The sequence below is a fragment of the Podarcis bocagei genome (genome assembly GCF_964188305.1).
Source record: "Podarcis bocagei genome assembly, chromosome: 1".
In the NCBI taxonomy this organism is placed as follows: Eukaryota; Metazoa; Chordata; class Lepidosauria; order Squamata; family Lacertidae; genus Podarcis; species Podarcis bocagei.
The window spans coordinates 83,494,820-83,517,485 of NC_138125.1; the positions used below are offsets into that span (position 1 = coordinate 83,494,820).

General features: G+C 43.7%; 1 protein-coding gene across 1 annotated transcript; it reads right to left on the reverse strand.

Moving 5' to 3' along the window:
* Positions 1-2,141: 2,141 nt before the first annotated feature.
* SAXO4 (stabilizer of axonemal microtubules 4) lies at positions 2,142-22,411 on the reverse strand. Its single transcript, XM_081200814.1, has 14 exons — positions 22,268-22,411; positions 18,196-18,345; positions 16,487-16,604; positions 15,580-15,733; positions 12,636-12,764; positions 10,237-10,300; positions 6,536-6,624; positions 5,368-5,427; positions 5,119-5,199; positions 4,377-4,493; positions 4,172-4,266; positions 3,319-3,483; positions 3,108-3,195; positions 2,142-2,292 (listed from the first exon to the last, which is right to left on the reverse strand). Exons 1-13 carry the CDS (start codon positions 22,341-22,343, stop codon positions 3,108-3,110), a joined length of 1,386 nt encoding a protein of 461 aa, XP_081056940.1. The 5' UTR covers positions 22,344-22,411; the 3' UTR covers positions 2,142-2,292.
* Positions 22,412-22,666: the final 255 nt, after the last annotated feature.

The window sequence follows — 22,666 nt, forward strand, 5'->3', positions numbered from 1 at the left end:
AAATGGTTTTTAAAGGCGAGCTTCTAATGGAGTTAGCCCCGCATAGCTTCACTAGGAAAGGAAAGAGGTGGCATCAGATAACAATATAAAAATTTCAAAGAAGTTAAACTATGGATGGCTAGGAGAAAGTTTTGGAGCAAAAAGTTAAAAGTAAGGAAACATTTTATTGGCACTCAGAGGCATCAGGCTAATGAAAACCTTTGCTTGCAATATTACAGTCACACCATGAGGCCACAGAGAGAACCCGATAGTACCCTTAATGAACTAAGGATTTAAATTAAATTGCTTTTTTACTGCTTTCTTTTCCCATCCCAAAAGCTGTCCTAAAAGCTATAGCCATGCTAGCTCTTTATATACACACATGCAAAAACCAGCCATTCCTTTTGCCCCATTTTTGAATCATCTTGGCTTGCATTAAACTCTTTCATTATCAAGCAACAAATGCATTCCATGCACCAACTAAGCTCAAGGAGAGTTCTATCTAGGTCCTAGGACAACAACATGCTGAGGTGTGTATGTGGCAGAACCATCTCAGTTTCCTCCTAGTTTGAAGAAGAGATCAGACATGCTGTCACATTCCAAGGCACAATGAGAAACTGATCTGATGCCAGATATCATTACGCTGAGCTTAAAGCTGCAACGTGTGTGGTACATTTGAGAGAAGTATTTCTTTTCAGTGTTGGAGCAGCCTGTGCCACCAGCTCATGAAACATTGACTAGGAGTGAAAACTCATCCACAGAGAGAAATGTGAGAAATGGAAAAAGGGAAGCAGTACACTGTGACTCCTATTAATACTGGGCAGAAAACTGAGAACCAGAGCTGAAATGGTGTGCATTGCACCTGAAAGAAAAGAGAAATCAAGGTGTCAGTTCCATGCTGAAAAGGGAAAGGGAGACTGCGTTCATGTAACAGGGAGGGGGGAGGGTACAGTGTGTGTGTGTGTGTGTGTGTGTGTGTGTGTGTGTGTGTGTGTGTGTGTGTGTTGTCGTCTTTACTATTCCTGGCCACAGGAGAAATAGGCTTTTCATATGGGTCACACAATTAAAGGATACAGGGAATTCCAGCTCTGCATGCACCTCCCACTACTTCATACAATGCTCCCCAACTGTGTGAATGTTTATTGCACAATGCATGAAAGAAGCTGTACCCTACTAGCTATGTAGGTGGGTGAATTTGTGTTTCACAGTACAAGGACATATGGGAACCCTTACTATATGGTGTTATATCACACCCTGCAGGGGACAAAAGATCCTACTGTTTCAGTGTTCTGTGTGTGTGTTTCTAACTCTATACCACGATCAGAAAGATAAAATATATTTGCTGCCACAAGGCAAATGTTAACTAGCATACTGAGAATAACATGCTAGTGGTACTGGTATGGGGACATTGTACCAGATACGGCCTGAAATGAGTCTGATTGCAGTCTCAGCAGAGTGACACACAACCTTTATTACACTATAGTTGTTGGGAACTGAAGAAATCCAGTGTATACATAGCAGGGTTGTTGGAAGAGTGCAACAGAAAGATGTCCTAGATGTACAGTGGTACCTTGGGTTAAGTACTTAATTCGTTCTGGAGGTCTGTTCTTAACCTGAAACTGTTCTTAACCTGAAGCACCACTTTAGCTAATGGGGCCTCCTGCCGCCACGCTGCCGGAGCACGATTTCTGTTCTCATCCTGAAGCAAAGTTCTTAACCCAAGTTAAGGGTTAGCGGAGTCTGTAAGCTGAAGCGTATGTAACCTGAAGTGTATGTAACCTGAAGCATATGTAACCTGAGGTACCACTGTATATGAAGGAGATATTTGTGCTTTTGCAACACAAGACATTGTGTTTCAAGGTCACAGCATTCATCCACCCATTGTATTAGTGGAATATTTATACCATATACTAATCCTAGGAAGGACAAGTGTAGAGAAGTTTAGAAGTTGAAGAATAAATGTAGTTCATGGTTCAGAGCATGCATCTGTTTTGGTCTGCCTTACATCTGGCACCTGCACATGAGGCCTCACTGTGATCATTCCACCCCAACCCTTCTGTTTCTTCACCAGACTCTTCATGAAAGTCATATCCATCTCTGCTTCCAGGGGTCTTTCTATATCCATTTAGATGCTGCGCCAGTTCCATTAAACATACCAGCAATATATTGTTTGAATTTATTTAAAACTATACAACCTTTAACAGTAAAATATGAATGATGTGACAGCGCTATCACTGTTGCTCCTTCCTTAGCATGTGGGATATTGTTCTGAGGCCCAAAGATATCAGTGTGGGGTCCAGTTTGGAACAGAGGCTGTAAAGAGGCAGAAAGACTAAAATCAATCACTAACCTTAGTCTAAGCTTTAATGTTAGACTAACGTGTGTGTGTGTGTAAACGGCATAGAGGTTTTAGTTACAATCAAGCAATATACCAGTTTTGTTGAATAAATAGCCTTAACAGGAAGGTTGATGTTGAAAGGCAGAGAGAATGGAAGTGAAAAATGTCCGCATTTGTCTTCCCCAGCAAAATTAACCCATGGCAAATTTCCAGGACATTTTTGTGTATGGAAAAAGTGCAGTTGGTTCTATGAAATTTTACTTTTCAGAGAAGAAAAAAAGCGCTGGAGTTGTCTGTATGTATTCCTGGAATTCATCCATAAAACCGTAGGTGTTTCCAGTCTGTCACTATTTTCAGGTGGAATCCAATCATATACCAGAAAATTCAGGTTGCATGCATATAGTTGATTGGGAGGTCTTACACAAGAAACCTGCTTCCCCAAAAGATCAGACATTTTACAATAAGAAAAGTGATGAGGGAAAATGTTCTGGAAACTGGGATAACAGTTGCTTGGATGCAATGTCATCTAACCTCTCCATGAACACCAGAGTGAAAGCTCATTAAATAACTAATGTTTACTAATCTCCCTGCAAACAAATCAGAATGAGTGCCCAATAAAAAGGCCGTCTGGTTTGATTAAACCTGAGAAGCTCTAGACTCCAGTTTCCAAACAGTGGCCAAATTAAAACAGCATAACACACAATATTGCCCTTTTGACTCTGCAGGTACCTCTCAGGTGCTTGATACTGCCAGCCTACTGTCCAATGATGCAATGGGTTATGTCACTTACTTAGTTGGGCACAGTCGTCTGATGGAGAGCAGCAAAGCGGCGGTCATGGGGAGAATCACGATAGAATGGATCAACTGTTGTAATTGTCCTGAAATGTAGGAGGAGAAAGAATTACAAAAGAAAGGTCAGTTGGGGAAAACGGGGGATTGAAAGAGGAATCATACAGTAAAGGAAGGTCAGAGAAGAAGAGCTACAACAAATCCAAGATTACCTGCCAACATGAGGATGGATTGTCCTCAAGGTCTCTGTGGCATTGGGGTCAGTGCCTAAGTCAGTAGCATGGTTGTTAGTAGCAAAACCACCAGGCTGTTGTGGCTGGATCCCTCCTCGTGTCCAGCCTTCCCTATCCACTCCCTTTGGAATGTTTTCATAAAACCTGATTGAGAGAAAGGATGAATTATTCCATGTGTAGTCGAACTCACCTGCTGCCTCCGTTCTCCCTCAAACAAAATCAGGGGTGTGTATATATCCTGCAAACAATGCACTTCTACAAGTTTCTGTTTCAGTACACGCCATCCACACAAACAGGCCCAACAGCTGCACAAACCTTTGCTGTTCCAGTACTCCCACAATGCACTCTCTAAAGCCACCGCATGAAAAATACCTGAAGGATAAAGGACCTGCAAGGCTTTTATGCAGATAGGACAGGGGTCAGCAAACTTACCGTGCCTCGGACCAGTGTCTCCAGCGCTGATCACGCGGTAAGCGTGGGAACGCGTGCACACATGCTATTTCCAGCGCACTTCCAGGTTGGAGGAGCACCGGAAATAGCTTGTGTGCATGTGCATGGGCCTCCAACCTGGATGTGCTCTGGAAATAACGCGCATGCGCACAAGTTATTTCTGGTGCTCCAACCCGGAAGTGGGCAGCCACGCAGCACAGCGCCAGTAAGAGTGGGCAGCAGGGGTCACCGCGGGCCGGATAAATGAGTCCCTCAGGCCTTATCCGGCCTGCGGGCCTTAGTTTGGGGACCCCTGAGATAGGAAAATGGTACCTTAACAACAAGACATAGCCTGGGAATATTACTTCTCCCAACACAGGTGGCCAACCAGTGTCAAACTTACTTGGAGTTATAGCTAGTCAGGAATCTGTTGGGCAGATCTGGATCATGTGCAGGTGTCACATATTTAAGGTTATTGAGGCTGAATCCTGATGGTTCCTGCATAGAGAGGTCCATGAAAAGAGTAAGGGTCTAGTACCATAGGAGCAGAGCAAAGTGCCCAACAGATTATGAAGACGTAAGGCCTTAAGACTGTAGTTCAGGCATACCTTGTGACCCACTTGTTCCCGACCTAGAAGATTGTTCTGTGTCTGAGGTTGATGCTGAAGCCCTTGGAACTGAGAGTGGCTCAGGGGACCTGGTGCCTCTACATCTGGTGGAACCGTCTGTGGAGATTGAAGGTCATGAGTGAAGGAACCATTGTGGGCAGTGGAGGCTGGTCCATTAAGGCCCCACCAACCTTGCCTGCCTCCTCACAATCAGTCCATGGGGAGGCAATGACTGTCAGCTTCTTCCTCCTTTGTCTCAGCTTGCCTGTCATTGGCTCTTGACTACTGCCTGCTGTTGGCCTCCTGGCCTTCCTCCCCACCAATCCCAACATGGCCCAGCCACCACAGGTTGTAGGAGTTACTGAAGAAAGGGAGGCAACAAGGAAGACTGGTATCAAAATGAGGAAGGTTCTGTGAGTAAGATAGCCCCGGATGGTAGTAAGAGGAACAAGCAGAGACTCAGGAGAGGCTTCTGTTTGCGGACTCTGGCAGTGGAAGACAAATCCCAGAGAAAGCAAGAAAAGGGCCTAAAGAACAAAGGCAGGTAGAAAAATAGGTCACGGCAGGCAAAGATACATGAAAATATAGATAAAAGGAAATAAGAGGTGCTGGCATGGAAAGAGTGGCAGAGACTTCTAGACAGCAGTGAGGGGAGATTGTGTAAGTAGGGAAAGCAGTTGGCAGAGGGAATGTACTAAAGGAAGCAGGACAGGTCTTCTGGTGATAAGGGAGTGTCACTTACTGGGGTACGGCCAAGATTCTGCCGACTGAATCCAGATCCCCTCTCAGAACCCTTTGACAGGACTGGTAGGAACTCATCACCCTGTCGGGAGGGGGACATATTAACGGTGAGTACATCACATGCAAACAGCCAACAAAAGAAAATACAGGAAGGGGAAAATGGCACTTTTGCCTGCCGGCAAAGCACATCCCTTCAACTGTTTTTACAGGTCTCCACCACTAACAACCCTATTACAAATGGTCTCCTTACATGTGGAAAGGAAGATGGCAGATAATCTGTCTTGGTAATGCTGACTCCTGGAGCGCTGCTCTGCAAAGCAGAAGACAAGTACTGAGACTCAGAGAGAGGAAAGTAGGCAAGAGGAAGCACCGGTTCCATTACAGCTTCTACTTGGGAGCAGGCAAGCCTGTCTTAGGAGCAACTAGTTCAGCCTTCCAAGATACTGTGCTGGTTGGGACTGGTAGGAGTTTTTATCCAAAGCACCTGGAAGGAACCAGGTTGGGAAGGGTTGAACTAGTGGTATTTTGTCCTTAATTGCATGGAATCATATTCCTGCTATAGTGAAACTGCAAGGACCTATGGGCTGCACTTGAACATTCATGGCTAAATATACAGAGAAACTAGATTTGCTTTTGCCTTTAACCTCTTAAAAGCAAAGTACCCACAGACCAAGACTCAGGTACAGGAAAAGTGGAACCTGTAACAAAATATTGCAGGGTAGAATGCTCTTGTTCTGGGTTCTTACTAGCTAGTGATCCCCTTCTCCAGGAAACTTCATTCCATTCCTCCCACCCTCAACAGCAAGCATGCCATGCCCACTGAGCACGCACAGTCTTCTTGGTGCTTTTAGGTTTCTGGAAAACCTGGAAGTTCTTCCAAGCCTGCTAGTCCCCCTTTTTGGTATGTGCTTGGTGCCTTTTTGGCTACATAAGAATAGGCACTATCACATCATATGAATGAATATATGAAGAGCCTTGCTGGTTCAGGTCAACAGCCCATCTAGTAGGACATCCTGTTCTCACAGTGGCCAACCGGGTGCCTGTGGGGAGCTCACAGGAAGGACATGAGTGCAACAGCACTCTTCCCACCAGTGATTTCCAGCAACAGCCATTCAGAGGCATACTGCCCCCAACAACGGAGGTAGAACAAAGCCATTGTGGTTAGTAGCCACTTATAGCCCCATCCTCTGTGAATTTGCCTAGCCTTTTAAAGCCATCCATGTTTGTGCCCATCGCTACTTCTCGTGGGGGCAAATGCCTTAGTAAGTGAGGAGCACAGGGGTCAGGAGAGATCGATCCACTGTTCAAACTAACAAGCAACTAGAGCAGAAGCACCATATTCCACTGGGCTCTGCAGGTTAATGCTTAATGTGACCCTCGGCAAGAACAGCAGCATATACAGAGTTTACTGGAGAAACCTGAGATTTGTCCATAATGGGGTTTGCCAGGCAGCCTTCAGTAAAACCAGTCTCTTCTTTGGCTCCAATTGTTTTCTTCTGCAGGAAATCTGTATGGGGGGAGAAGAGAGATGAAGTGATAACATGAGGAAAAGGAGCACACTGAAAAAAAGAAGGCAGAAGACTTCTGTAAATAGCAGTGGCGACATAACAGTACAAAAATTAGACAGCAAGCTGTTGGCTGAGGAAGGCAGAGGGCATGGATAAGATAAGTGGTGAAAAGGTGAGAGCTGTATTTTACCCGGTATTTAGCTCCAAGCATAAAAAGGTGTGTCAAACTAATAATTCCACACTCTGACCTGCAGAAACATATTTAGCAATTCCATCTCTCCAGAGAAGAACCCACATCTCCTTTTCCTGCATTATATTGCACTTTCCAACTGTGCTACCAGCCAGACCGCTGCACCACATACATTCCTGCTCCTGTTCTTGTAGTGTATGTTTTTCCTTGCCCATGTGGCCACAACTATTCCTTTTCCACGCATACAGCTTATGCATCACATCCATGCAATAAAATTTGTTGCATAAAAGCTGAGTGGAATCCCTGATATTAGAAGCAAGTGGAGGGGGGGTGTCGGTCATTCACAGGTTCTACATGCCAATACTGTAATCACTGGGCTAATGGAGGTGACTAAGTGTTGTTTGTGACTGAAGGGGCAATTTCCCTTTGTGTAATCTTGCACTTTACCCATGTCAAAAGGGCTGTGCGCTGGTGCTGGCTGTGCTAGAAGATCTGATCCTATCTGAGGGAGCCCTACGGAATGTGGCTAAAGATGTGGCTGTGAATTACTTCCAGCCCACTACGCAGAGAGCCTTGCACATTATGTGTGGCAAAGCGGGTGGACTGGGTTCAGTGATGTTCCTGCTGTCACTGTATGTTGACTGCAGTTTTCTAAAGTCCAAGCATTAGAAAGAAATGCTAATGTAGCAATTGTGGCAGCCACTCCCCCCAGCAACACTGTTGATGGACTATGTCGAAATGGCAAAGATGACCGTGAAGATCAGACACCAAGATGATAAAAAAATTAGGGGGGGGGAATTATAGAATATCTTAAAGACAACTGTAGATGCTTTAAAAAGTTAGCAGGATTGTTATAACACTTATAATGTAATATGATTTAAGGTAAAAAAGGAGATAAAATGAAGTAGAAAAATGTAATTAGATGCAAAAAGGGGGGTCAGAAAGGGGGGGAGTCCGAGGGATCTAAGTAATCCCAGAAGCATAGAAATTTAAAATGATGTGAATGTATCAAAATATTGTTTAAAAGATGAAAATAAAATATTAAAAAAACAAACACTGTAGGATGGGAAGGGTAGGATCAATTATTATCATTATCATTACCATTACCAGGGCTTTTTTCAGCTGGAACTCACAGGAACTGAGTTCCAGCACCTCTCAGGTGGACACCGTTGCCATTCTAAGAGAACAAGGGAGGTGCTCATGGTGAGTTCCAGTACCTCTTTCTAGAAAAATAGCGCTGATTATTACCCACCAATCACTACGACATTTGCCAATGACACGCCCACACTACCCATGCATGAAAGGCAAGCTGCATGTAGACTGATGCCTTTCATGCATGGGTACCGTGGTCGCATCAGTGGTGAATTTCATAGTGACTGGTGGGCAGTTGCAGCGTTGCTGTGGGATTGGAAGCCCTGCTGAATCAACCCAAAGGCCCATCTAGTCCAGCATCTGTTTCTCACAGCAGCCAACCTCTGGAAAGCTCACAAACAGGACATGAGGGAAATAGCTTCCTCCTGCTGTTCCCTAGTGGCTGGCATTTAGAGACACATTTCCTTTGCTCCTGGAGGTAATATATAGCCTTCATGAATATAGTAACCACTGAGAGCCTTATCATCTGTTGAGAGTCTTATCCTCCATAGTTTATAATGACTCAATATATAATCTCACAATACTCAGAAGAAAGTCATTTTGAATTCAGTGGGGCTTACTCCCAGGTTAGTGGAGTTACAATTTCAGCTGTACTCTTGTCTCTAAAATGCACATACCTATATTATGAAGTAATCTAATGTAGCAAGTGATGATGACCACTATAGAAAATATGGTGATGCCTATATTTTGTCCAATATCAGAGGCAGTATGGCGCTGAATACCACTTACTGGGGATCACAAATGGGAGAGGGCTACTCATGATAGTTCAGCCAGTTGGACAGGTTTGTGGGTTCAAGCCCCATGTTGGGCAAAAGATTCCTGCATTGCAGGGGTTGGACTACATGATCCTCAGGGTCCCTTCCAACTCTGCAGTTCTGTGATTCTATGTTCTGGCTGTGAGCTTCCCATTGGCATCTAGTAGGCTGGGCTAGAATGGAAAGGGCTTTGGTCAGATTCAGCACAGCTGTTACAAAAATGAAAATCTGCAGCAGACTAGAAAGAAGGCCTCTGAACTGCAAAATTCCAAAGCAAAAATCAGACGTGTACAGAAAAAACATTCTTTCAGAGAGCTGCATCGATTTTTCACTGCCACCTTCAATGTGAATTTATTTTCAGACATGAGAGTGATTTGTGCGTTTATATCTTGCACATGAAATGTGACAAGCTGTCCCAAGAATTCCAAGTTAGACTTCCATTATAAAATCTCTAACCTCCACCCCCCAAGTTGCAGAAGATGACTTAAATGTCAACGTCCCCACAGGAACATTTTTAGGGGAAAAAGGCAAAAAACAAATATCCCAATTTACATTTTAATCTAAAAATTTCTGAAGACTGTAGGTGGCAATATTGATATGTGCCGCTGTTAAAAAAAAAAAAAGAATTCAGCTGGGAGTTATTTGTGATTTGGATCTAGTCCAGACTACTGCTTTAACTTCCTAAATATGGATTTAAAAGAATTTTAAATTCAAAGAACACGGAGGTGAGAATGACATATTGCAGCATTACATAAATACAGAATAAGAAAACTGGACAAGAATATATCTCAGGATGCTACCTTTGTGAAAGTGGTACTATATTATATATGGTCTATTTTTAATAGTAAAGTAACAATTTAATGCAGATCTAAGAACACTTAATTTTCTAGTAGATGGTGACCAGTTTATATGAATCAAACTGAATCTGTTTCTCGTGTTCCCTTTTTGTTTAAAGACTGCCTATCTCCTGAAAACCATACTGTGCCTGGATACAAAATGAAATATCTAGACTGAACAAACACAAGTGGTTTCTTAACAGAACCACGGACTTCAAGTATCCTTAGAGCAAGGATGGAGAACCTGTGGTCCTCCAGTTGTTAGACTCCAGCTCCCATCAGTCCCAGACAGAATAGCCAAAAGTCAGACTCATGTGAATTGTAGTCTGATGGCATCTGGAGGGCCCCAGGTAAGTGTATTGTTTACTTAGATGATACATGTGTGCTTAGTCTTGGGCATAACTCACCAGTCATTACATCCCTGAAAAATGTCACATAAGAAACACAAGAAGCATTTATCACTTTGATGTGATGTCTAGCTGCCTAAATACCCCCTTCTAAACCAATGGTGGGGAACCTTTGGCCCTCCAAATGTTGTTGAATGACAACTCCCATCATCCATGACCACGATATTGGCAGGTTGATTGTTATGAAGAAGCAGACAGCTCCCTTTCTTATGAGTGAAGTATCAATATTGTGCATGAGGATGAAGCTCTGTCAGCTATGAAGAATAATTACCTGGTTGTCCTGGAATGTTGAAGCGGTACTTTGAGTTGTGCTCCGTGGACATGTAGTGAGGTCCCTGCAAATGTGCAAACAGCAGTGGAGAGTAAGACCAAATGCTCCAGATGGAGTCTCCTACTTGCCCTGCCAGTAGGGTTTCTAATGCACTGTTCCACATCCATCCTGCTTCTCTGTTTAAGGGCAGACCAATTATTCCTGGGGTAACAGTTCTCAGCTTTCCAAAGTTATCTTGCTCTCTCCCATGACTTTATCATTTATCCTTTACTGATCCTTATGCCTGGAACTCCCACCTCTCTCACTTCCTGCAAACCCTTCCTCAAAGCCTGTGTTTTCTGGGAAGCATTTGGCACAACCCCCTGCTCCCCATACACTACTGTAACTAAGACTAAGTAGGCACAATTGGAATAATCTCATATTCTTCCCATGTTTTCCTGTAGCGCCATTTCCCTCCACATGGTCTATTCTGCCCCCATATGTCAATTTCTACATTTTAAGCAGTGATGTAGGGAAACTGGGGGTACAAAACTTCACAGCCTCTTTCAGCCAATGAAGTACCATGGTAATTGACACAATCCTTCTTGCTCTGATTCAAGCTTTACGACCATTTGTGACGGATTAGCATTGGAGAAGTCAGAGGATAAGGAAAATAATCAAGGAGAGACTTTTCTTTGGTCGGGTTCCTATGCTGCCCTAGCAGTTTGAATAGCAAATGGTGTGTGTGTTTTTTTGTTGTTGTTTTTTTGTTTTTTTGCATTTCTAAATAAAAGCTAAAGATTGCATTTACAAGTTGAACAGCGCTAGTGACCCACCCATCCTGCCACTGCCACTAGTGTAGCGGTGATGGCAGCAACAGCAGCAGCGACAAGATCTTGTGCAGTCTCACAAAAATCAATTTCATGCAGTCTGCAATATCTCGCAAGAGCACCACAAGATCTCACCGGAACCCACCACCATCTCTGATGCTTTGTGGGCACCACTGCACAACCTAAGTAAGAGAGGCTTTGACAGGGGATGTTTCAGTGACAGGGTGGCACCTTCCTGTTTCCCTTCAGGCAGCAAAACACCCCTAAATTTAACCTATGCAACCAGCATAAGAATTGCTGAGTTCAATGGAGCTTACTCCAGGTAACTGTGTGTCGGATTGAAGTCATGCTATATGGCCGATCAGGGATGTGAACCCAGGTTTCACCAGCCAAATTCTAACATGTTAACCAATATGCCAGGTATCTTCAACCTTTTCAGTACCCAGGACCCCCTTTTAATCCAAACTTGCATTTGGGGATCCATTTCTTAAATCTCTAACATATGCTTGCATGGTAGTAGTGCTCCTGTTATGACCCACTTTTGATCAGGCCGTGCCCCATGAATGGGTCCCGACCCACCAGGTAAAGGACCAGTGTGCTATAACATCCCTTGTCAATTCACTGTTCTAGGACTGCATTTTATTCTGTCACACTTTCCCCCCTCTCCCATACATACCACCTTAGGATGACATCACGCTTGTTCATAGTTCAATGATTGAAATGTTGAGTGATGACTTGTAGGTGTGAAACAAGCTTCACAGATCAAAGAATGCAGACTAGAGCTTTCCTATTAGCTCACATCACCACAGACAATACTTTTCTATGGAGGCAATTCACACCTTCTGGTGCAAGTCATCAAGCAAGGAGACAGGCATATGTGAATCAAGCTTTAGATCAGGAGTGAAAATGAGGACTATGGGGATAAAATCGGATCACTTTCTATATGGAAAGGTACTTGGTTTTGCAGTAACCCAGGGAAGTCAAGCTTTTCCTGCCAATACTTTCACTGTATGCTAAAATATTGGTTTTCAACAGGTTTGCTGTGAGCAGCAGTGCAAGCACAATTTTAAAAATATTTCCCCCCATTGCGGATTATGAGGACACGAGTAGGGAAAGTCATGCATAAAATGGAAACTCCCCTTTTATTTTACTGCATCTGGTGGTGGATATAAGAGCCAAACCTAGGACCCTGGATTCCACACTGGCCAACCAGATGCCTATGAGAAGCCCAACACCAGGACCTGAGTGCAACAGCACTCTCTCTATTTGTATTTCCCAGCAAATGGTATTGAGAGGCATACTGTCTCTGATAACTGAGGTAGTACAAAGCCATCAGGACTGGTAGCAGCCATTAACAGCCTTATCCTCCATGGCTTTTTCTAATCTCCTTTTGAGGCTGTCCAATTTGGCAGTCGACACTACATCTTATACAGTAGGAGCAAGTTCAATAGCTTACGCACTGTGTGAAGAAGCCAGACCTTCTGGCCCTGAGTTCTAATGAAAACTCCCCTTTATACCTCTTCTGTGATCAGGTACTGCCTAAGCTACAGTCAAATGAGGAAGGGCCCATTGAACTAGCAGCTGACTCACATGTCTGGCATGTTCCACATCGACAGAACCTCTTCCATACAACTTGTGCAGGTCAGGGGTATGTTTAGGCTCCAACCCTGTTATAGCTTGGGCTCCCTGGTCTGCTGTGTCAAAATGGACTTTCTTGACCTGCAAAATGAAGCCCAGCTTGCAATTTGGAAAGTTAAGTATGAATACCACAAATACCAGAACTGAAGTGATACTGTTCAGGGCTATTGTTGAGAAAGGAGGGAAAAGAACAGTCAAAAGTGAGCAGGAAAATGCATATATAAAACGCATCTTGTATCTGTCCCCTTCTCAGAAGTGGTAGGGAGTCATCTTCTTCATGGCTGAGCCCTTGATCACAGCTCTAATTAAAACATTAGGAAGCCAGTGAGGTCAATCAGTGAAGCTACAAGGCTTCATGCTCCCATATCTAATTCATTTCTTCATTTTCCTATACACTCCAAACAAAATACAGTGGTACCACGCAAGACGAACGCCTCGCAAGACGGAAAACCCGCTAGACGAAAGGGTTTTCCGTTTTGGAGGCGCTTCGCAAAACGAATTTCCCTATGGGCTTGCTTCGCAAGACGAAAGCCCATAGGGAAATCTCCGGGGACCTCTTTTAAATGCTAGCGGTGGGGAGCAAAGCCTTTCCCCCCCCCCTCCGGCCTTCAGAAGAGGTCCAGGAAGGCTGGCGGGGCCCGAAAGGCTTTGCTCCCCAGCGCCAGCATTTTAAAAGCAGTCCGGGATAGCAGGGAAGCGCTTCCCGCTATCCCGGACGGCTTTTGAAGGCAGGAGAGATCCGCGAAGCCTGGGCGCGCTGATGTCAGCGCGCGCAGGCTTCGGCATGCCGGCAAGTCTCCGCCAGCAGCGGCAGCGCTGCCGCTGCTGGCGGAGAGGTCCGCGAAGCCTGGGCGCGCTGCGCGCAGGCTTCGGCATGCCGGCAAGTCTCCGCCAGCAGCGGCAGCGCTGCCGCTGCTGGCGGAGAGGTCCGCGAAGCCTTGGCCGGACAGCTTTTGAAGGCAGGCGGGGGGAGCAAAGACTTTCGCCCCCGCCAGCCTTCAGAAGAGGTCCAGGACCTCTTCTGAAGGCTGGCGGGGGGCAAAAGTCTTTGTCCCCCCCTGCCTGCCTTCCCAGGGGCTTTTAAATCGCCCCGACAGCGGAGAAGTCCTCCGCTGTCCCGGGGCGATTTTAAAATGCTGGGGGTGGGAAGAAAAGCCCTTGTCCCCCCCCCCCAGCCTTCAGAAGAGGTCGGGGGACAGACTGTCCCCGGACCTGGTCTGAAGTCGGTTTCCCTAGGAACGCATTAATTGATTTTCAATGCATTCCTATGGGAAACCGTGCATCGCAAGACGAAAAACTCGCAAGAAGAAAAAACTTGCAGAACGAATTAATTTCGTCTTGCGAGGCACCACTGTTATGAGAATTTCAGCTTATGTGTTTCCAACAGAATAAAGGTTTTAATCTTTCCTGTGGCAGTGAATGCCTTGAAAAACATGATTACGGGGGTGGGGTGGGGTTTGGGTTTCTGAAAGCCCACAATGTAGAAGGCAAATCAAAAGAGAGACACTTTGTTTTTAGTATTCACACAACTGTAAAGCAAGAATTATAGAGGAACCGGGTTTGGCAGATACTAGGGCTCAGTCCTACTGCACACTTCCCAAGTCTCAATCCCTCACACAGCTAAACTGTTCTCAACACAGTGTCTGGGTTTAAAAGGAAGCAATCCTTGTTCAAATGCCTCTTTTCTACCACAACATGTTCCACTTGGTATATAACCCAGGTCACAATCATATTGGCATGCACACACATACACCAGCAGCAGCTCTCCTTAGCTCCATCCTGCACTTAATTAGAACAATTCATTAATGAGTCCCAGTGCTTTAGGTGCAGAACTGCCAACTGGACAATATTTTACTGATATGTCTAGTAAAAGCATAGTCTGGTAGTATATAGGCTTCTGAAAACCCCACTAATCTGTCTCAACAAAACCCTAGGCTATCGAGCTTCACCCATGATTACTAGTCTATGTAGCAAGCCTCATATGTGACTCAGGAATGTCCACTCTGACTCTCAAAGGTTATGAATGGATCACTAATACTAATGTACACTTATGCACTCCTGCCCCATAACCATCCATATTCCAAACCTTAATTTACTTACATGGTGCCTTTATCTATAAATGTATCACATTACAGCACAACTTTATGGGCATTTACTCAGAAGCAAGTTCTACTGTGTTTAATGGGGCTAGTAAGCATATTTAAACTGAACAGAGTGTGACTTAATTCTGAACACCAGCATTTATGGGATTGCACTGCACCTACTGACTTCTGTCTGGCTCCTTGTACCATCAAAACGTGACTCCTCTTCACATCTTGTATTTCTGAAGCTCTGTTCGTTTTGGATCCTCATATACACTTGCCAGATCACATCAGTTTACACATCCTGGCTTTTGTGTTTTGCCCTGCATCACAGTAGATTCTCTTAGACCTCATGGATATATAGAGAGAAGCCTGGAAATGGAATGACTCCTAAATGATCAGAATTTAGTCTTCCAAAACATCCTCCTTCCACACATGCACTGCCACAGTTTTGTGTTGATACATCGGATTGAAATTCACAACGCAGGTGATTCATGTATGCATTATCAGTTATGGTAACTATCAGGCACATGGCCCCTTTAAGAGAAAAAGCTATGACCCAGGATGCAGGCTCTTGGAGAGCTGACTCAGAAGGATGGAGAAGCTGCTCGAATAAAGGCCTTGCCACTTGCTAGATGGATGTCGGAGTTTGAGCTGCCTCATTGCTGAAGCTCTAAGCTCCAGCCTTCCTGAACTGAAGAAATAGCCCAAGCCATTATTAATGGCACTAGGTGATAATTTTGGCACATTACAAGCATGTTCAATAGCACAACAATCCACCACACAGAGGCAAATCCTAGGTTTGGGATACTTACCTCTTTAGTGGTGGGGAAAGAAAGAGGTTTTTCTCTAACATACCCACTCCCTGGCTGGTACACACTCCAGGGAAGAGGATATTTCCCATCTGGGAGCTCAAGAGGCTGGAAGTGCTTGGTTGTTGTCGATTCATAATTGTCCTGAAGGAGCTTCCTGGTTTCAGAGAAAAGACTAAGCATGAGAGACGTAATAATAATAATAATAATAATAATAATAATAATAATAACAACAACAACAACAACAACAACAACAACAACAACAACAACAACAACAACAATTTATACTCCACCCATCTGGCTGGGTTTCCCCAGCCACTCTGGGCAGCTTCCAACATAATATTAAAATACAATAGTCTATTAAACATTAAAAGCTTCCTTAAATACTGTACACAGCATCTGAACTTAAGAGACACAGTGGATTTTAATCAGGTTATGTTTAGGCATGTTAGAATTGTGCTCTAAAGACAGCCATGCTTTCTATCTCCTAAAGTGATGCGTTAGTCCAGGCAACCCAAAAGATCACTGTCTTTGGCCCTTCCAGTCATCTACACTGCATATGGATACCACGGTGAAGTGCCAAATGCAATTGCCTTGCCATAGACTCTGTTATTGTGCTTTGAGGGAGTACAAGTAAAGCAAATGCAAGCATGTCACTGACTCAGAGGTGACATGAGCATTATGAGGATGTGATTATGTTTCACAGCTTTCCCCAATCTGCTACCCCCAAAATGCTCTGGGCTACAGCTCCCACCTGCCAGAGCCAGCACAGCCAATCACCAAGGGTGGTAAGAGCTGGAGCCCAAAACTTCTGGAGGGCAGTGGGTTGGGTGGTATGCAAACCACAAGACAGTTTCCCTGTTCTGATCCATCCCAGTTAATTTCCACAAAGTATACGACCAATACCTACCCCACAGTTGGATTATCTATTTTGTCTAGGCTTGGCTTGTAGTGGACGACGGGACGGTAATTGGTTTTATATCCTGCTCCAGAGTGGATGCTAGTCCGAGGACGAAACCCTGCTTGACCTGGCAAAGGAAAGGGAGACAATGGCAGATTTGTATTGCCTATTTATATCTTCACTTACTTACTGCATTTATAAAGCACTGTTTTCCCACTGCACACTCAATACAGTTTACAATATAAAGTAATAACTAATTGTCGATTCAGGTAGGTAGCCGTGTTGGTCTGACGCAGTCAGGGAAAAATAAATTGTCCAGTAGCACCTTATAGACCAACTAAGTTTGTTCTGGTATAAGCTTTCGTGTGCATGCACCAGAACAAACTTCGTTGGTCTATAAGGTGCTACTGGGCAATTTTTTTAAAACAATTTTTTTATCTAATTGTCATGACACAGAAGGAAAAAGATGGGGAAGGAAAAGGAAAACCAAGTGAATTTGAGTATACTAACTCTTGCATGATTGGAGCGAGGTGTTACATAATGTTCAGGTAGGATGATCACTACAGCAGAGGAGTGGAGGAGCTACATGGCAGTTGACCCCAACCGAATCAAGAGAGATGCCATGGGGCAGCTGCAAATAATGGCTGTTCCAGGAGGACAGGGGCCAAATGGTAGTTTGTCTCAGCTAGGCTGATAAAGGGGTCCTCACCTTTCCCCCTAATGCACCAGGTATGATAGCTCCAGATGGAAGCTACTCTGGTAGGAAAAAGGAAAATGGAAATTGGTGCCAGCCAAGCTGACAGAGGCCTCACTGCCATTTCTCTCTCTGCAAAAGCCACTGCAAGAATCAGTTCTGAAGGTGTTAGAAGGTGGGAAGGGGTGGGGCTTCTCCAAGAACATTCTTGTAATCTTTGGTGCTTTGACCTATGATAATATCTAAGCTTCAAATCGAGGCTGGGTCCTAATGTCAAAAATCCCAACTGCATATTATTTCATAGTCTTATGTTTTATATCTATCCATATTGTCCATAATATTTGTTACATTACAAGTGGGGTTAAAACCCTGCCATTGTTTTATAAACTTTTCCCATTCTTTCTTGGATTTCTTGTCTTCTTGGTCTCTAAGTTTCCCGGTCAGTTTTGCCATTTCAGCAGAGTTTCACAGCTTAGTTTGCCAGTCCTCTCTGGTAGGAACTCTTTCTTCTTTCCATCTCTGGGCTAGTAGCATCCATGCTGCTCTTGTCGCATACATGAAAAGTCTTTTCTGTTCCTTTGGAATGTCGGCACCTCATAAAAAGGCTTCTGTTTTTTTAACAAAAGTTTTCAATTTATTTTGAATGGGTTCCCAACAATCAAGGCTCAAACGTTACTAAATGTTGCACATGATGGGAGCTTGAATCTCATAATTTTATTGTTATTCATGTTTTTATACCGTATTTTATACTGCTTTTATAATTAAGTGTTTTAAAGTGTTTTAAATTTGTGGTTAGCCGCCATGAGCCCAGTTTTTGAACCAGGAAGGGCAGGGTATAAATTATTATTATTATTATTATTATTATTATTATTATTATTATTATTATTGCAACAACAAGCCTGGGATTGGGATTATGCCTGAACAGCCTACCATCCTTTTGGGCAGTTAACACTTTCCTTTGTTTGATATGACCAAACTAGCCACAGATAAGATAAATCCCTTCCCTTATTGAAGATGACCTTACCATAAGCTGTGCCATAGCTGGTACAGTAGAATTTCATGGGGTCCATACATCCACCAGAGCTAGTTTTTACATAAGGAGAAACAATCCCTAGGGGGAGACGACCCATCTTCTCTGAAGATACAGAGGTGGATTTACTGATGAAAGGTTTCCCTGGAGGAATAGAAATGGAAGATGATTGACCACTAATCATTCTGGATAGCAGGAATGCGGCTCAGCCTCTCAACAAAGAAATCAGTCCTTCTTGAAGCAACTGTTCATCTGCATTGTGTGCATGTCTCCTTAGAAACAGTGAGGTCACACACACAGCATTGTGATGTCACAGACTCAGGATTTTTAAAGGGAGCTAATGATACAAACCAGGCCATTCGTGGTCTTAATACATCAGGGTCAGGTCTTAAACGCTCCTTATTGGTTGCAGGTGCACTGTGTGAAGCAATGGAACCAACTCCTTCCACAAAAATGGAGATACCAGAATATACCTTTTTACCTGAAGATTGTAAAAATATTCAACCTTGCTATTCAGTTCCAATTGGCAAGTAAGACACCCTCAGGGAAATCCCTGTTGAAATGGAGGGGAACCACACAAGAGTAGGGTGGCACTTTTCCTTTTTATAGAGGCTTCTAGAGAAAAGCTTCCAGAAGGATTTGAAACACTGAAGATCAAGTAAAATGTTCAGGGATCTCCCAGTACTGGATGGATGGATGGGTGGGTGGGTGTGAGTGTCCTTCCTTCTATGAATCAGGAACCAGTTCGTATGATAGTCCCCACCCCATGCTGTAGCACATGGATTCTGCACACTCCACATAAAGCACTAGCTAATCTGTACCCCTCCCACAATTTCTGCCTGTCCTTTTTCTAGAACTCTTCTATTGCATCTTTCTTGCTGTTCTTCTGCTGTCAATATATGAGTGCTTGTGGTGATTGTAGCACTGCACTATTATCAACATGTTTTCAATCAAAATTGTTATGCTCCATATTCGTTTCCAAACCTCCATTTTGTGTCCATTGGTGAGCAGCTGTGAGGAACCACTTTTTCTTATTTTTCCTTCATAAATTTTTTTTTGCAAAAAATTTATTAGTTTTTATAATATCAACAACAAACAAAACATAACAAACATAAATCATAACCTTATTGAAAATAAGTTATTTACTTTGTAAAATAACTTCCTCGTTTCCCCTTAGTTGAATTTCATTGCATATCCTTATAACGGTTTTCCAAATCCCAATTTTAATACCCTTTAAATTAAACATTAACATCTTTAAATCTTCTCCTTCTTGTATTAGACATATTATTTTATCAGTTAACATAAATACAATCCTAAGCCCATTAAGTATCTGGAAGCTATTTCCAATTATTTTAGCATTTTTCCTTCATAAATTCAACTGCTTTGTTGTGAAGTACCACAGAGAACTTTCCATTTTAATTTTCTCCGCCCTCCCAACACACCTGAAGTGCTATACATGTCTTGACAAAATAAATGGCACCAGTTAATAGGTCAGTTGAGAGACCACCTTACTCCTTATATATACAGCAGATTATTGTGTTCTGCAGGAGTCTCCCTCAAGTTCCAAAGATCTTAGAATCCCAGTTAACAGTAGCTGAGAGGAAGGCTTTCAATGTTGCTGCCCCTGTTCTGTAGAACAGCATTTCTGTCAAGATATGGCAGAGGCCACTTTTTGCACATTCCAGAAACAATTGAAAATATATTTGTTTTGTTGGGGAAATTTCTCACAGACAATTTAACCAAGCTTTCCCAGCTGGCTGAAGAGGCCTCTCTGCCTCAGATTTAAAAGCAATATGAATGAATACCTATCTCTAGGAGGTTTTTTTTTGCATTGTTAGTTTTAAAAGCAATTTTTAGCTGTTTTTATTATATCCTGCATTGCAAGGGGTTGGACTCAAAAGACCTTCGGGGTTCCTTCCAACTCTATGGAAATCCAACACACATTTAGAGCTCATTATTTCCCCCAAGGAATCCTGGGAACTGTAGTTCTTTATGGGTGAACTGCAGCTCTGTGAAATGGAAACTACAGTTCCCAGGGTTCTTTAAGGGAAGCCATGTGTGTGGCATGTGCTTTAAATGCATGGTGTGCATCTACCCTAAATCATTTTGGCACACACACATAGGTAATTCGTAAGTAAGTAAATAAATAAATAACCTCCCAGCATGTGGCAAAGCACGGCTGCCACTTGGGCGGGGGAAGGAAGCTCCAACCATCTTCTGCATTTGGAAGCCATGACCAGCAGCTCCACTACTTGGCCAGTCCTGCAGCATCTCACCCACGTGGCGAGGCTCTCCTCTTTGGAGTAAGGCAGGGAGAAGGTGGAGACAACAACAATAAATGTTGCAGATGACGCCTCCTGCTTTGAAGTATAGCATACACACAGTTTTATTGTGCTTTTGCATGGGTCGTACACTTTGTGTATTGTCTTGATGGGGGGGATGGGATAGAAAATTACTTATTGCCATTCACTGCCCCTTTTGTCAGGGACACCGACGCTAAGATTTTTACCTTCTTAATAAGTTATGTGTCTACAACACATGCCTTTTTACCATAAGAACTACTGCAAAATTATTAACAGTGGTTACAGACTATTCTGCCCATCTGTCTAGTCTGTCTGCTGGCTCCCATGTTCCCTCCTGGGCAGGGGAAGCCAGGAAGCAGGACAGGTGTGCAATAGACCCCCTCCTGCCACCATTCCCCAGCCACTCGTATTCAGAACCATCCTACCTCTGATCCTGAAGACAGGATGGAGCCATCATGACTAGATGCCAAAGACAGCCTTATCCTCCATTAATTTATTTAATTCCCATTTAAAAAACATTAAATCGAGCAGCTATCACTTTGTCTTTTGGTAGTGAATTCCATAGTTTAACCATACGCAGTATGAAAAATACTCCACTTTCAGAATTAAGAGTCCCGGAATGCTAGGACCATTCCTTGTAAAACTTGTATTGGCTGCCCTTTCCCCACTCTTCTGTATCCTTTTTTGGGCAAGGCAACCAGAACTGCACGCTGTATTTTAAAGTGTGGACACACCACATATTTGTATGAAGATGTTTCCTTTCGTAACAATGCAAACTCTGAATTAATATTTTCACGCAGCTGTCTCAACATTTGCACTGAGCGTTTCCTGGTTGGTCGCCATCAGCTCAGACCCCATCAGCATATAGGATCTTTTTGCCCCAGTGTGCATCACTTTACACATAGGTGGTCATTGTTGTGCTTGGAGTTGGACTAGGACCTCGGAGCCCAGGCTTGAAAACCCTGCTCAGCCATTAAGCTGACTGGAAGCCACTGCCTCAGAGTCTAACCTACCACACAGGGTCGCTGGGGATAAAATGGGGAGGAATTGATCCATGTACACTATCCTGAGCTCCTTAAATGGAAATATGGGATATAAATGGAATAAATAAATGAACTGCATTTGCCATTTTAATGCCTATTCAGCCAGTTCCACTTGGAATCCCATTTTGTTTCTATTGACCTGAATAATTTGATGGTCTCAGAAAATAGCCATCATTGTAGGAAACATTGCTGTACACACCAGCCATGTGCATACACATGTCTGGGAACCCAGCAAGAGAAATGAAATGCATACATATGTCCTTACATAGGGTTGTGCACAGAGTGTAGGGGAAAGACCTAAATCAGGTATTAAACCACATGACCACATCTAAACAGATTCTCCCAAAACAGCAATTAGCCGTTGCCCCTTGTCGTTTTTCTAAAAATTAATATTTCTAATCTTCCAAGCACAGAAAAGGGGGCGGGGGAAGGACTATTTAACTTAGGTACAGAAGCATAGTTCAGGGTCAGACCACATGTTTTGTGTCCAAAAGATCTAAAGTTCAGTCTCTGGTAGCTCCAACCAAAAAGGTCTTAAGCTTGCAGAGTTGGGGAAATCCTTGGCTAGTCACTTCCAGTCAAAGTACTGAGCCAGTGCAGTGCAAGGGAGATCAAAGGACACTGCAGAGAAGTTTGTGAGACATGAAGCTAAATCCACCATGGACAGCAGCCTGCAGCCACCAACCCCATTTCGCCTCGTGAGTATGACATTGTCCTTACCTGTCCCAACCAACGAGGCACTGCTTGCTGGCTGATGGTAGCAAGCAGAACTAGATGTCCAAAAGGAACGAACCATTCATTTATTTAAGGAACTGAAGTTGGGAACTTGACGAATGCAGAAAGCTGAAGTCTAGCAGCATGTAGCCTAGCAACCAGCACCTAGCAACCAGCTCGACAACATTGCTCTCCTTCCAATGGCCTTATAGTTCAGAGGGTATTGGAAGCGACTGCAGGGGCCCCGGGCACACATGCCCAATACGTAGATGAGATGGTTCTGATTATTTGGATTCCTAAATATAGCCCTTGAGGGGTTGAGGTCTGTGTGTTTCCTGAGCCATTGTACCATTGTATTCAAGTTGAGATACTAGATTGGAGCTGGGGAGGAATACAGCAGTTGAA